Below are 14,314 nucleotides of genomic sequence, written 5' to 3' on the forward strand. Positions count from 1 at the left end.
TTCTTTTCTTTCCATTTTTTGTATTTCATTGTAATGTATTAGTTTATATTGTACAATGGTTTATTGCCTATATTCTTTAATACATTGCATATTTATACCAGTTTCAATCCTTCATCTCTTTACTGTTCATCTATCTTTTGTGTTATTGTAGTTTAAGTCCTATGATAAGTTTTTGATAAGAAGGTTAGCTTATAACTCTTATCGCATTAGCTGAGCTATAGTCATTACTTGGCTAGTGTTTATTGGCAACTACTCGAGAGGCAAGTAGCAAAAATATGACTAACACGTGCAAGGAAGAGTTTGGAGACAAACTTCACCTAGGTGAGATAACTTCCATCATTTTTGTATCTCAAAAGAAGAACAAGTGTGGGTATATGGTGTTAAGAGGTTGTCGCCCTTAAAAGAGAAGCTCTATAGGTCTTCCAAGTGAAGCCTTCTAGACATATCTTGCTTAACTCAGCTAATTAGTTATTTTGATGCTGAAAGGTGAGCAAGTGTGGCATTCAAAGACACTGTGGGGTACTCACCTTAATCATAAGCTAGTTAAATGAGCTATATCGCATCAAGGTTCTTTGATTTCTTAATCGCCGAGTAATACATAGACTTTCCTTCACTCTTTTTTTCATGAAAGTTAATTCATCTTTCCATCTCACATTCATCTTAATCCCCCTTTACAGATTCTCTAGTGTAGATAAGTAGATATAGTTTAAACTTACACTCATTTACATTGTGTAGCTTATTCTTTTATATCGCCTAAATGAAGAGTGAACCATAGAACTAAACTTTGATATCAATTCCCTATATTCAACCCTAGATCATCCAGGAAAACCTATTGCTTCGCTTATACTTGGGCAAACAGTAGAAAAACGTGTACTCAATGAGGACTTAGTGACATAAGAACAACAGACATAGAGAGCATACCACATGTTATGCCCATGTCTCATCGCATAGATACACTGCACTAAGAGCACCCTAAGTCCGAAATAATCAAAACAACCAGTGCACGACGATTAGACTTACACAGGACAGATGGCGAAAGCCTTGGTGTGAAGGAAAGCTCGAAATGGACAAAAAGGGAAAGGTTTCACGATGGAGCCTTGCTGACGGCTGTGTGCGGATGGTGGATGCTGCAAGACGATCATCAAAACAGTGGAGATTCATAGGAGAGGAAGGCAATGTGCGACTAGGGACATCATCATCATTTTTATTATTATTGTTATTATTGTTTCCTTATTAAATAAAATCTATTTATTTTCTCACCGAACTCCAAAAAAATAACCTCCAAAAGTTCAAAAACTTAATCAAATTCAACAATTGGGTTGAGAAAAATATCTCAAATTTTGGGACATTATAGTATGTTGGACCATAACTTTTATTTTTAACACGGATGGTATGTAGGAATGAATTGAGATTAATCTTTATTACTTATAATAGGTCTATCTTAAAATTTTATTAAAAAAATACTATAGTAACATTAGAGGTTTACTTTGGATAAATGACAATTTTATTTTTAAATTGATAAAATAGCAAAACATAAAATTTTTAAATAATAAATGGGAGAACAATGCCTTAAATGCCCCTACCTAATTCACAAATGTGATTTCTAAATACATTTGTAACAAAATCCAGAAATTCCTTATAATTAATACAAACTATGCACCCACATCCACAAATACCCTATAATTAATACAAACTATGCACCTACATTTGAGACATGACTGCTCGAGGACGAAGGCTTCTTCAATGGCGAGGAGAGCACGCCCTAGTACGACAACGTGCTACGGAGAAGGATGGATGGTGTGACAAGCTTCATGCGAATAGGAGATCGTGACGGCGGCTAGGTTCGCAGAGATGCGACAACGCGGTCGGAGCTTCGTGGACAAACACCGGTTGGAGTAGACACAATCCACTCGCTTCAGATTTGGATGTCGTGACGCAGAGGAGATGGCTGAGGGAAAGGGGAGCGGCTCGGGATGTGGTGGCTTGGGCTAACGACGTACAGAAGCTTGACGGAGAACTAAGGTGACGGTGGCGGTTTAGACGAACGAAGGGAGATGTCTTCATAGATCTCGATGGAGAGAAGAGAGGCAGGGGCGGCGATGGCCGTGTGATTTCAAAGAAGAAGAAGATGAGAGTGGGGGGGCTGCGGCTGAGGTGAAGAAGATGATGATGAATTTAGGGTTTTAAAAAAAATATAATAATAATGGTAATAATATAATTCATACATATTATATATATTATATTATACTATATTATAATATTATAAAATTTATATCTTTTTTTTTCTTTTCCTTTCAAAACCTAAATAAACACACAACAAAATAAATTATCTAAAATTAATGGATTTTACATTATCTTTGACATAATTTTAGGAATTCAACTTAAGAATCTAAAATTAATACATGTATTTTGTACCCTAATAATTATGAAATATTACAACTAATGACATATATTTAGGGATTGTTCAAACAATATAATATTTTTTTATTTAGTTAAGAATTATTGTTTACAAATACACTGTATTCGTGATATGTGATATTTTGTTTGATTTGTTTTGTTTCAACAAATGCACCGACATGGCAGAATCTTAGGAATCTAATGTTAGAGATGCAAAATTAATAATATAAATAATTTAGGAAAAAAATGTTAAAATTAAGAGAATGTAAACTTAATTTATTATGTATGTTTTTTTGGTAAATAATTTATAAAATAAAAAATGATGAGAGTGGAAGGTTGAATTTTGGCATAATTTTAGGTAGGGGTTGAATTTTGAATTTAAACTTAACTAATTTACCAAAAATAATTATTTGCATTATATTTGCCATTTAGGGAAGGATTGGTATGTGGTGCGTAAAAAATTGAATCTTTTAAATTATTTTTCGTTAATTTCTTAGCATTATCTTTGCCATGATTTTAGAGAGGGATTCAATTTTGAATGTATAATTGCAAAAAGAAAAATATTGAATATTTGAAATTCTTTTTTTGTTAATATTTGCATGGTATTTGACATGATTTTAGAGAGGGTTGAATTTTAAATCTAAACTTAACTAATTTACCAAATATAATTATTTGCATTATATTTTCCATAATCTTAGGGAATAATCGGTATCTATGTGCGTTTAGAATTTGAATCTTTTAAATTATTTTTTTTTGTTAATTTTTAATGTTTCTGTTAATAATTAATTGTTGCATTATTTTTGCTATCATTTTAGGGAGGGATTCACTTTTGAATGTATAATTCAAAAAAGGAAAAAATGAATATTTGAAACTCTTTTTCGTTAATTTCTTATTTTTTATCATAATAATTAATTATTGCATTATATAATTTTGAATCTATAATACTTTGGATAAAATATTAAATACTTGAAGTTATTTTTGATTAATTTGAAGGTAAAAATTGGGATAATTAGGGGATATTGAAACCAATTGAATATGTTTAGGGATGTCTCAAAGTATATAATAATTTTTTTGATTTAGTTAATAATTATCATAAGTGGGTGTGTTTACAAATACACTATAATCGTGATATATGATATTTTATTTGATTTTTCGATCTCACAAAATACACTGTATTTGTATATAGACAATTGTCATTCGTGGAGAGGTAATTTCGGGCCAAAAAATGGAAAAATATTTAAGATAGTTAGTTTTTCCATAAATCAAATTAAAATAAAAGTTTTCTATTTTTCTATTTTTCTATTTTCTATTCTTATATTCGTTATTTCCACAGATTCCTCTTTTCTTTAATCTCTAATAAAGTAATTTGTAAACGGGCCTAAGGTTTTGAATAAAGTAAGATACATAATTTAGACAGCCTAAAAACCTTTAATTTGCAAACGGGCCTAAAGTTTTGAATAAAGTAAGATACATAATCTGGGCAAACCTAAAAACCTTTGAAGTTCGGTTTTATCAAGAATTTGGCCCGACAAGTTTGATGAGAACTCTTTGAAACTTTAAATACGTAAATATTTTGGTGTTTTGTTATATTTATCAAAATTAATATATATTATGTATATAATATATAAAATAAAAATGTATAATTTTGCCAACCGAAGATAAGAGGTTCTGAGTTCAAATACCCCACCCAAATTGTATTTAAAAAGACTTTTTTAAAAAAGGTATAATTTTGTTTAGTGTTTTTTTAATAAAATTTTAAAATAGACCTATTATAAGTAGTAAAGATTAATCTCAATTCTTTCATACATACCATCCGTGTTAAAATTCAAACAAGTGGTAAAATGTAAAATGTTGCTGTTAGCATAAGAACATTTATGTACTCGTGTATAAAAATTACCAATAGGATTAAATATGTTTTACGTTTTGCTTTAATTATATTAAAATATAAAATATAAAAAATTTTAAATTTTAAATTTTAAATTTTAAATTACTCGCATGTCCTTACAAATTAATTACCAATGCATACACTATCTCTCTCGCAAGTAAATTAGAATTTTGTTGTGAATTCCAAACCATTTATTAATAACATCAAGATTAGCATGACAATGTTACGTATCCCAAGTTTATCAATTTTCATTAATAAGATTATATAATTAGATATTATTACCATGCACAAATATATATTTTTAAAATAAAATATTACAAAAATTGATAAGTAATAACAATGAGTTGAGATAATGTAAATGAAAATATACAAAATCTATAGTATTAATGTATATGGAATGTTTTTGCATTAATTTACAGAAATTAATAATAGGATATTGAAATATAAAAAAAAAGTGTCCTCTATAAGTATAAAATAACATTTTACCATTCACTTTCTACCTTGAGAAAGTAGCGTCAGAGTTTGATCTCGAAGTGGTGATTATAGGTAAATCTATATCCTATTTTAAGATATTAAGTTCTTAATTCTTTTTATATTGAAATATTTAATTTTAAACTGTCCTCAAAAGAAAAACTAGAAAAAAAAAACTATTTTAGAATTGATTCTTGAAATCTTTCCCAAGGTTTTTGCTTACCTACTTTTTAGGAAAGAAAATTATTCTCTAACTTGTAGAGATTTAAAAATTAGTTATAAATATAATTGATTTTATATTTCAAATTTCATTTTATATATGTTTTCAGATGCCCTAGATTCAGTTAAATTATATTAAAAATGATCAAAACAATAACAAATACAGTATTCTGACTGACTCTGTTATAAATTCAATTAGTTTTTATTAAATTAAAATATGTAGTATGTTATATGATATATTATAAAATAATTCTTTTATAAAAAAAATGGTTAAAAAATAGAATATTTGACAAAATATTTAAACTTTACAAAAAGATCGACCTAATTAATTTTTTTTTTCTTATGAAATGGAAATAGATCGTAAATTTTTTCTTTTTTTAAAAAAATATCAAATAATAATTATTTAAAAGTAATATAAAACAAATTGTTATATAATATAAATCTAGTATTAACTGTAATTAGTTTTATAATTTTTAAATATGTTTTTAATCATATTTTAAAATATTGTTTAAATTGGAAAATTTCTACATCTTCCTTAAACATGGAATATATTAGTTTGTCGATTCTCTTGATTGCAAAGTTCTCTGTTTTTTTTTTTTTTTTTTTTTTTTTTTTTTTTTTTTTTTTTAATTGTCTATCTAACATGTCCTTTTCGAAATTTGTATTTTTCTTCAATTTGATCTTTAAGTTAATAGATTTGCACTTTAACCTCAACTAATCATTAGATATTCATTTTCAATCACCGATGTTGACGTAAGTTAATTAATTTAAAATACCGATGAAGTGAGATGAAAATAGTGCTAGCTTAATTTAATTATATAATTTTTTAATACTAAGATAAAAAATTGGAACATTTTCAATATTGCAAAAGATTTCGTAATTAAAATATTTATAAAATATAACAAAATTTTAAATTTTTTCAATAATAAATTTCTATTAATTTGTATCAATGTCCTGTATCGACATCGATAGATTTTTATTAGTTTTTATTAACGTGTAGAATCTAAAATTTTTTTATATTGATAAATATTTTTAAAATTTTTACCGTATAGAATAATTTTTCATGAAAAATATGTATTTAGTAAAATACAAGGTTAAAAGTATATATTTTGAAACTTAGGAACAAAATATAAACAACACCTGTATGAACTAAATTGAAACTAAACTTAAAATTTAAAGATTAGATGTATAATATTTTGAATAATAGAAATTAAATAAAAAATAAATTTAAAATATAGGACAAAAAAAAAGAAAAAATTTCCTACCTTTTATGGTTTGAATATTATTGATTTGATAAGTTAAACATGAATATTGATTTTTGTATAATCTTATGTTTGTAGAAAGAAAAATAGTACTATCTAACTTTATTGTTATAAATTTTATTTGAAGAAGAAATAGTAATATATTCCTCTCCTTACATCTCAAAAGAATTAAGAAAGTCATGGATTTAAATTTGTTATATTAACTTTTAAAACACCTATTATGGATCACTCCTAATTAATTATTTCGAGGCAATCGCTATACATTATATGTAATATAAGTGGCGGATCTGTGAAGGGGTCCGAGGTATGTGCCTCCCCATTTCTTATTTACTTTCTTCTCCCAATTTTTCTATTTCTTTTTACTACAAATTCTTGTTTCCATTTTTATTCTCTCACACGTCTTTGTGTTTGTATACAAATATTTTTAAATCGTAGGCTAACTCCTTCCCGTTGGGTAATAGCTTCGTTTATTTTTTTAAATCAAACATATTTTCTTCTCATTTCTTATAATATTTTATGCATTTTTCAGGATAACATAGTTGAATTCTTAGTCAAATTTTTTAAAAACTATTTTTTTTAGTTTTCAAATTTTATTTTGAGTTTTTGAACCTTTGATAAAATGTAGATAACAAGTAAGAAATTTGGAGATGAATGTAGTGTGAATAAGCTGAGTTAAAAAAAAAAAAAAATAGAAAATGAAATGGTAACAAAATTGGCTTTTTAGTTATCGGTTTTTTTGGCTTTTTGAAAATTAAGGCATTTAAATGTCATTTTTAGATATAATATTTACTGTTATCCTATTTTAATTTATCGCTATTTTAAACTTACCTTTAAGTGCTTAGTATAAGTTTTAACCATTAGCTTTTAAAATTATGAGTAGTATATATTTAAACTTTCACTTTTAACTCGGATAAGTAATCTCTTAAAAATGCCCATTGATATATTAACTTTTAGTTGAGTATCTAAAAATCATTAAAAATGCTTAAAAGGAAATTCTAAATTTTGTAGGCAATAGTTACAAAGCTTTTTAGAAAGAAATTGTTGGGTACTACATATTATACACATAAATCAAACATACCCGTGAGCCAGTAGATACTAAAACCATATATGATCTAAATTTAGAAGCTAATTGCCTAAATTGTTAACCTCGTAAAAACTGTGTCCCTAAGCTAGACTTTACCGGCTATGTATGTTCGATTTGGCAATATTATATGTTTTTGAATATTATACGGATGAATTCAAAATTCTATTTAAATAAATTTGTGCCCTCATCTAAAATCATGGATCCACCATTAGATGTCCAAAATAAGATTTTAAACAAATAGAGTATAAATAAAAAAAAAAAAAAAAAGAATCAATTTTCTTTTTCTCAAATTTTAAAATAAAGTAATTTAAAATTTTGGTAGAATACAAATTGTAGCATATAATTCAAATTATTTTCGTATTAAGTTGCCATTTTTATCCTTGAAAAGTAAACTATATATTCAAATCCAAGTCATTTTGAGAGATATGTAATTTCTAACCAATTTATTTATTAGTTTTTTCTCCTCTTTTAAATTAAAATCATAGTATTGATAAATATTAAAATAAACTAGAACGAAAACATTTACAAAATATAAGAAAATTTTTAAATTAATTATGGATAGATACTAATAATAGACTTTTATATCAATATTTATTATTGATAAAATATGAGACTTTGCTATATTTTGTAAATATTTTTTTTTTTAGTTTTTTTTTACAAATAATTTCTAAAACTTAACATATGTATGATACAAAATTAACAAGAATTAAACAAATTAAATTTGAGTATTGACAATATTATTAAATAATTTATTGGAAGGCTCTCAAATATAATAAAATAAAATAAGATACACTACAAGAAAATGGCGAATTCCCGACGCCGAAAAGCACGTCGGCATAAAGAACGTCGGGAATAAGGGCTTTCCCGACGCCCTCAACAACGCGTCGGGCGATGCGTCGGGGAAAACCATCTTTCCCGACGCACCATGAAGGCGTCGGAAAAAATAAATCGGGAAAAGGGGTTTTTTCCCGACGCCGTGAACAGTGCGTCGGGAGCGGCGTCGGGAAAACCTTTTTTGCCGACGCAACATGAAGGCGTCGGCAAAAAGTAAATCGGGAAAAGGGGTTTTTCCCGACGCCGTGAACAGTGCGTCGGGAGCAGCGTCGGGAAAAGGGGTTTTTCCCGACGCCGCGTTAAACGTCGGGAAAACGAATTCCCCTTTTCCCGACGCGTTTTGAGGGATTTCCCGACGCCACGTCACTGCGTCGGGAAATCCCCTTTAAATTCGTTTCAGTTCTGTATTCACAGAACCGAAACCGAGAGGAGGAGAAAAAGAAAGGAGAAGAAGAAGAAGTCGCCGCCATCCTTTTGTTCCGCCGCCGTCCGTCGCCGACCGCCTCGCCGTTGTTCCTCGTCGCCGTCTGCCACTTTAGGTAAGTGAAATATGTAAATTTATTTAGTTTTTTTAGAGTTTTTTTTGATAAAAATTAGTTTAGGGTTTGTTTGTTTTTTTGTTTTTTTTTTGTTTCAAAGTTAAAAAAATGTATGTATTATTGAAATTGTTTAAAGTTCTTTTTTGTTTTTGTTTTAGTTTTGCTTTAGTTAATTAGTTTTAGGATTAGTTTTAGAATTTAGATTTTGAAATAGTTTTAGGATATAGATTTTGAATTAGTTTTAGGTTTTAGTGTTGAATTTGAAGTGGTTTTAGGATTTAAGATTGACGTTGAGATTGAAGTTGAAATTGAATTTGAGATTGATAAAAAATTTGAATGTGTAGAGATTTTTGAGGTTATATTGAATTGGGGGGGGGGGGGTGTTTATTGAATTTGAGATTGTGATTTAGGATCTCCAATTACTTAGTCGTTTGAACTTTGAGAAATACCTAATAAACTTTTAATTTTGTGTTTATACAAAATGTTTAACATTCTTCAATCTTATATACGGATGGTTTTAATGGGTCTACTCAACATATTTCTTAAAACATGAGATTTATGAGAATGTGTTAGAATGCTAAGTTTCTGAAAATATTAGAGCAAAGAGATAATTTAAAGCAAAGCTAGATTTAAGACTTGCTTAATGCAAGAGTTTCTTGATCTGATAGAAATTCTATGGGGAAGATTATCTTGTGTACAGTGGTCGTGTAATTATTATGAAATGGAATTACTACTTATCTGGGGAGAGGGAGGTTTAAGTTAAATTGAAAATGTTTGTTTTCTATGTCCATAGCCATTATGTCATATCGACGATCAACTTTTATGGAGACGGACGATATGTTCCTCCAGTTTGAGGACGATTTAGATAATAACATCGCGGGAGGGTCATCATCTGTGGGCGACAATACGGGTGAGTCTAAGAATTTTCTTCATTTTAACTTACAAATATTTCATGTTCTTTTTTCTAACTTTATATGTTATTGTCTATTTATTGAGCAGAGTCTTCTTCTCAACAAACGACTCCGACTCCTAGGAGACGTGCGCAGTCTCGACTCTTGGAGTTAGAGCGCCACGTTGCAATAAATGGGCGCATTCCGATGACGATCGCCCCTGGAGCAGAGAAGCCTATTTCTCCACACGCCGTTCGCTTCAGCCAGGCGATAGGCGTGTGCGTGCGAAAGACATTTCCCGTCCGCTGTCTTAAGTGGACGGACGTTGGGAGAGAATACATTGAGGTCGTCAAGGGCGACCTCCAGGTAATTAAATGCACTACACATTTATATATGATTTCATTTGAAACATATCTAACTTTAGCCAATCTAATGTGTTATGTTTGTAATGTGCAGCGATTCTTTGTGCTTGATTTCAATGATCAAGCAATGAACAGGTTTGTTGAGCATCAGATGCTCACGACCTTTAAAGAGTTCCGGGCCGACTGTCATAAACATTTCAAAAAGTACAGCGACCCGGAGGAGGCTCGTGCCAACCCACCAAACGCATTGGTTGGACGTGATGAGGATTGGCACTTCCTCTGCGACCATTATATCAGCCGTGCATTCCAGGTATTTGTCATGATTAATTATGATAACAAGTTTTTATATGTATAAGAAATAAACAATATAATTGTTTTAATGCAGGAGCAATCACGGACAAACAAGGCTGCTAGACAGAAGCAGCCTTACAATCATAGTAGCGGGTCCAAGTCGTTTAGCGGGTCCAAGTCGTTTCTACAACGACAGCATGAGCTCGCTGAAAGAAGAGGGCAGCCGGTCGATCGTGTGGAATTGTTCCGGGAAACACACGTTCGAGCTGGGACATTCGTGTCGCAAGCCGCCGAGGATGCGCATGTAAGTTATACCCTTATTAATTATCCACTTTTATTATATATTTTTGCGCGTTACCTAACATAATTTTTAAATTTGTTGCAGAATCAAATGCTGGAACTCCAATCCCAGCCTATCCCAGAGGGTAGTCAGCCACTCTCTGAGGATGAGATATGCGATCAGGTGTTGGGTAGACGACCAGGCTACTCAAAAGGCCTTGGTTGGGGACCCAAGCCGAAGGCCCGCAGAACGGCAAGTGCAAGCAGTTCGTCGACATCTTGTTCGCAGTCCACACAAAAAGAGATTGAATTACAAGCTAAACTTCATGAAGCTTTGGAACGGATTGAAGTACAAGATAGAAATCACCAAGCATTAGCTTCACAAGTGGAAGCTATGAAAAAGATGATTGAAGACCTAACTCGTGCACAACAGGGACCACCACATGATCCCTAGCTTCATTATGTTTATGTTTTTTCTATATTAAGAACTATATTTTGTTGTAGTCAACTTATTCGTATTATTAATTTTAATTCTATTTTTTTAATTTGTGTTTGTATATTTATTAATTTATTTAATTTAATCCAAAACGTCTCGAAATTTTTTTGAGCAATCCGAACATCATTGTGAATGTTTGAGCAAAATATTATAAGGAAAAAAGTAAAAATAAAATATTTTAAAAAATATATAAAAAAATATTTCCCGACGTTCATTACGTCGGGAAAAAAAACGTCGGAAAACAGGTTTTCCCGACGCCGGAATATGCGTCGTAAACCCTAAACAGGTTTTCCCGACGCCGTCATGCCGACGCATATTCCGGCGTCGGGAAAGCCTTTCCCGACGCTGCTTTGGTACGGCGTCGGGAAAGCCTCTCGCGACGCATTTCTCCCGACGTGCTTCCCGACGCCGTTTTGTACGTCGGGATATCCTTTTCCGACGTACTTTGCATTTTCGCCGACGTATTTGTGCGTCGGGAGTACCCCCGTTTCTTGTAGTGATATTTATAAATACGATAAAATATTATTATTTAACTGTAGTGGACGTCGAGAGGCATTGATACACAAACAACAATATTATATAGCTTTGTAATTTAAAACAATTATGATGGTTAAAACAATTATGATGGTTAATTTGTGTATAGGGTTTAAATTTTATGGAAAATATCAAGTTTGGTGGTTATACAGATTTTTTTACAATTCTTTTTGTGTGTGTAGAGATTTTGTTGAGAAACAAAAGCACAGGGTGTGAGATTCAAGTTTGAAGTAGAAGGGAAACGATGAATTGTGGGAAACAAAGTGGTGGGAGTCAATCAGCATCTTGGTCTTATGAGTGTACTATTTGCAAGAGGAGCTTCAAAAGTGCAAAAGCTTTAGGAGGACATATGCACATACATAGCAATGAAGAGATAGACACTAAGTTGAAGTTGCAATCAACATCGGAATCAATCCCCACAGACTTGAGATGGGTAGTCCCGTCAGCTACTGCAGAAGGTCGTGGCCGAGACCGAAACCGAGGCAAGGGCAGTAAGGAACAGGTCCGGATGGGTAAGGTAAAAGAACTCTCACTTTTCGGCAAAAAACCCTCGAATTTGAAGAAGCTGTTCGGTGAGAAGACAGGACAGTCATCTCAACAGGATAATGTCGTCTCTGAGGTGGATCTTGAACTTAGATTAGGATCTAATCCAAAAAAATCAACCTTAACTACATTTAAATTCTTTTGAGTTGGTTGAAAATCGCATTATGTACATACTTATAGTGTTTGGAACTATATGTTCCTAGGAAACCTTCCTAGTATTTAAAATTTGAAATTCAATATTACTAAATAATAACGACTCTTATGTCAGTTTTAATATTACTAAAATTTGATGATGTGAAGCAGTAAGATTGAAGTTTAAATACAGTCTTACATCAATGAAAACAATAACTAAATGGGAATAAGATGGTGAATTGCAATTATTTTTTGAGGGTTTCGTTTTGTATCCATAACATTTTTGGTTTTTAATTTGAAAATTAAGTTCTAATCACACTTTTATTTTTTACTTTTTTCTACTTTTTCTTGTTTTATTAACTACATACCACTTGTCTCTAGTGTTGTTAAGAACCAAACTAAAATTTAAAAACTAAAAAACAGAAAATTTAAAATTTATTTTTGTTTTTAAAATTTAGCTAAGATTTTAACTCTAGTTTTTAAAACTTATGTATGCCCTATCTTTTCAAAAATAAAAAGACAAAAAAAAAAAAATGGTTATCAACAAGATCTTAGTATTTTAGTATATATAAAATTTTCATTCCATGATTTAATATATATAAAATGAAAACTTTTGTCATGTGATCATGACAAAGTCTATTTTGGGGCCAATTTAAGATTGACGTGTGCTCCTGACTTAAAATTTAAAAACAAATAAATTGAAAAGTAAAAAAATGTCCCATGTTTTCCTTCGAACAATATATGATCACGACGAAAGGTTTGATCAAAAATTCAATGGTAATTAAGCCTAGAATACAGTTGATTATTTGCCAATAATCCAAATCGACCTACGATCCTAAAATAGTTGACAAGAAGAATAGCAAAATAGAATGTTATCTTAGATAAATGGTAAATTTTAATTTTAATTAATAAAATAGCAAAATCGAAAAATATGAAAAATGAATTGCTGCAACAATGTCTTAAATACTCGTGAAAAACTTATATACCAAATACAATTATTCAACAAACCACAAATATCCTATAATTAACTCAAACTCCTAAAAAACAATGATTACATCTACCCCTAATTTTTACCTTTTGAACACATTCAAATCAATTAATACTATATCAAAATCCAAATTTTCCCCCAAAAGCCAAAAATCACATCAAAGCTTTGTCCCCTTCAAACTTTCAAAGTCTTTTAAACTTACAAAGTTTTTCAGTAGTAACAGAAATAATTAGAGCTTCCAGCTTTGTCCCTTTCAAGCTCTTCAAAAAGTCTTCATAAATTCGCTCAAAGCAAAAGGATTTTCTTCTTGCCAAGTAGCTTTTTTATCAAAACGTAGATTTTTTTTAAATAAAAAGCATTAAAAAAATATGAATAAACTTAATTTGCACTAAAATTAAGGAATCTAATCTAAAATATAACTTCAAATTGTTATTAAAAATATATATTATGTATTATTTAATGATAATTACCGATGTTAATAGATTATTTAAAATATAATAACCCTGAAAATCTTATAGATATATTTGGTACTATTATAGAGGATGTTGTTGCAATCTTGTTCGGCAACAAAATATAAATTTAGTTAGAATTTGCCAAATTTGAAGGTTGTTTGCAAAATACACTGTTTTTGTGAAATTTGCAATATCCTACCTTTCAAATATGTTGTACTTGAAAATATGAAACGATTCAAATGCATCAATGTCAATAATCTCCATGTCATGATGTGAATTCTTGAGATATGGATACTTCACTGTTCAAATACAAGGTGTTTCCAGTCGCACCAGTTCATACTGAGTCAACAACCGCAAGTAAATCATTATCAGAAAATTTCGACAAAACTAACATAAGCCAGGACATATCCTTATCCTCAACAATCCGATGAGGTATGAATTGTTGTAACCATTCCAATAAACAGTCAAAAGAAAAACAGAAAGATCTAAAGATAGGAAAAGTCTACCTTGAATGCATTCTACAAATTCTTAAAACGAAGATGAAAACGGAACGTACACATCAACAACACGATAATCAAGATAACGGGAAGATTCAATCCATCTACCATCAAACACAGTCTTTACTCGTGGTAAAACCATAACAAAAATTTGTTATG

The 14,314-nt window shown here is 30.2% G+C and overlaps 2 protein-coding genes across 2 annotated transcripts; both read left to right on the top strand.

The window, feature by feature from the left end:
- Window positions 1-8,496: 8,496 nt before the first annotated feature.
- On the top strand, window positions 8,497-11,058 carry LOC127151319 (uncharacterized). Its single transcript, XM_051090805.1, has 6 exons — window positions 8,497-8,691; window positions 9,485-9,601; window positions 9,691-9,947; window positions 10,038-10,253; window positions 10,329-10,538; window positions 10,620-11,058. Exons 2-6 carry the CDS (start codon window positions 9,490-9,492, stop codon window positions 10,965-10,967), a joined length of 1,143 nt encoding a protein of 380 aa, XP_050946762.1. The 5' UTR covers window positions 8,497-8,691; window positions 9,485-9,489; the 3' UTR covers window positions 10,968-11,058.
- Window positions 11,059-11,787: 729 nt separating this feature from the next.
- LOC103502886 (uncharacterized) lies at window positions 11,788-12,231 on the top strand. The gene has a single exon (XM_008467008.2). It carries the CDS (start codon window positions 11,788-11,790, stop codon window positions 12,229-12,231), a length of 444 nt encoding a protein of 147 aa, XP_008465230.2.
- The last annotated feature ends 2,083 nt before the right edge of the window (window positions 12,232-14,314 follow it).

The sequence above is a fragment of the Cucumis melo genome, chromosome 10, assembly GCF_025177605.1.
Source record: "Cucumis melo cultivar AY chromosome 10, USDA_Cmelo_AY_1.0, whole genome shotgun sequence".
Taxonomy (NCBI): domain Eukaryota; kingdom Viridiplantae; phylum Streptophyta; class Magnoliopsida; order Cucurbitales; family Cucurbitaceae; genus Cucumis; species Cucumis melo.

Excerpts from the sequence above, each read along its gene's own strand:
- LOC127151319 (XM_051090805.1), top strand. The coding sequence starts at position 9,490 with ATGTCATATCGACGATCAACTTTTATGGAGACGGACGATATGTTCCTC. Across the intron at positions 10,254-10,328 it reads ATATCAGCCGTGCATTCCAG|GAGCAATCACGGACAAACAA; the intron begins GTATTTGTCATG and ends GTTTTAATGCAG. Across the intron at positions 10,539-10,619 it reads AAGCCGCCGAGGATGCGCAT|AATCAAATGCTGGAACTCCA; the intron begins GTAAGTTATACC and ends AATTTGTTGCAG.
- LOC103502886 (XM_008467008.2), top strand. The coding sequence starts at position 11,788 with ATGAATTGTGGGAAACAAAGTGGTGGGAGTCAATCAGCATCTTGGTCT.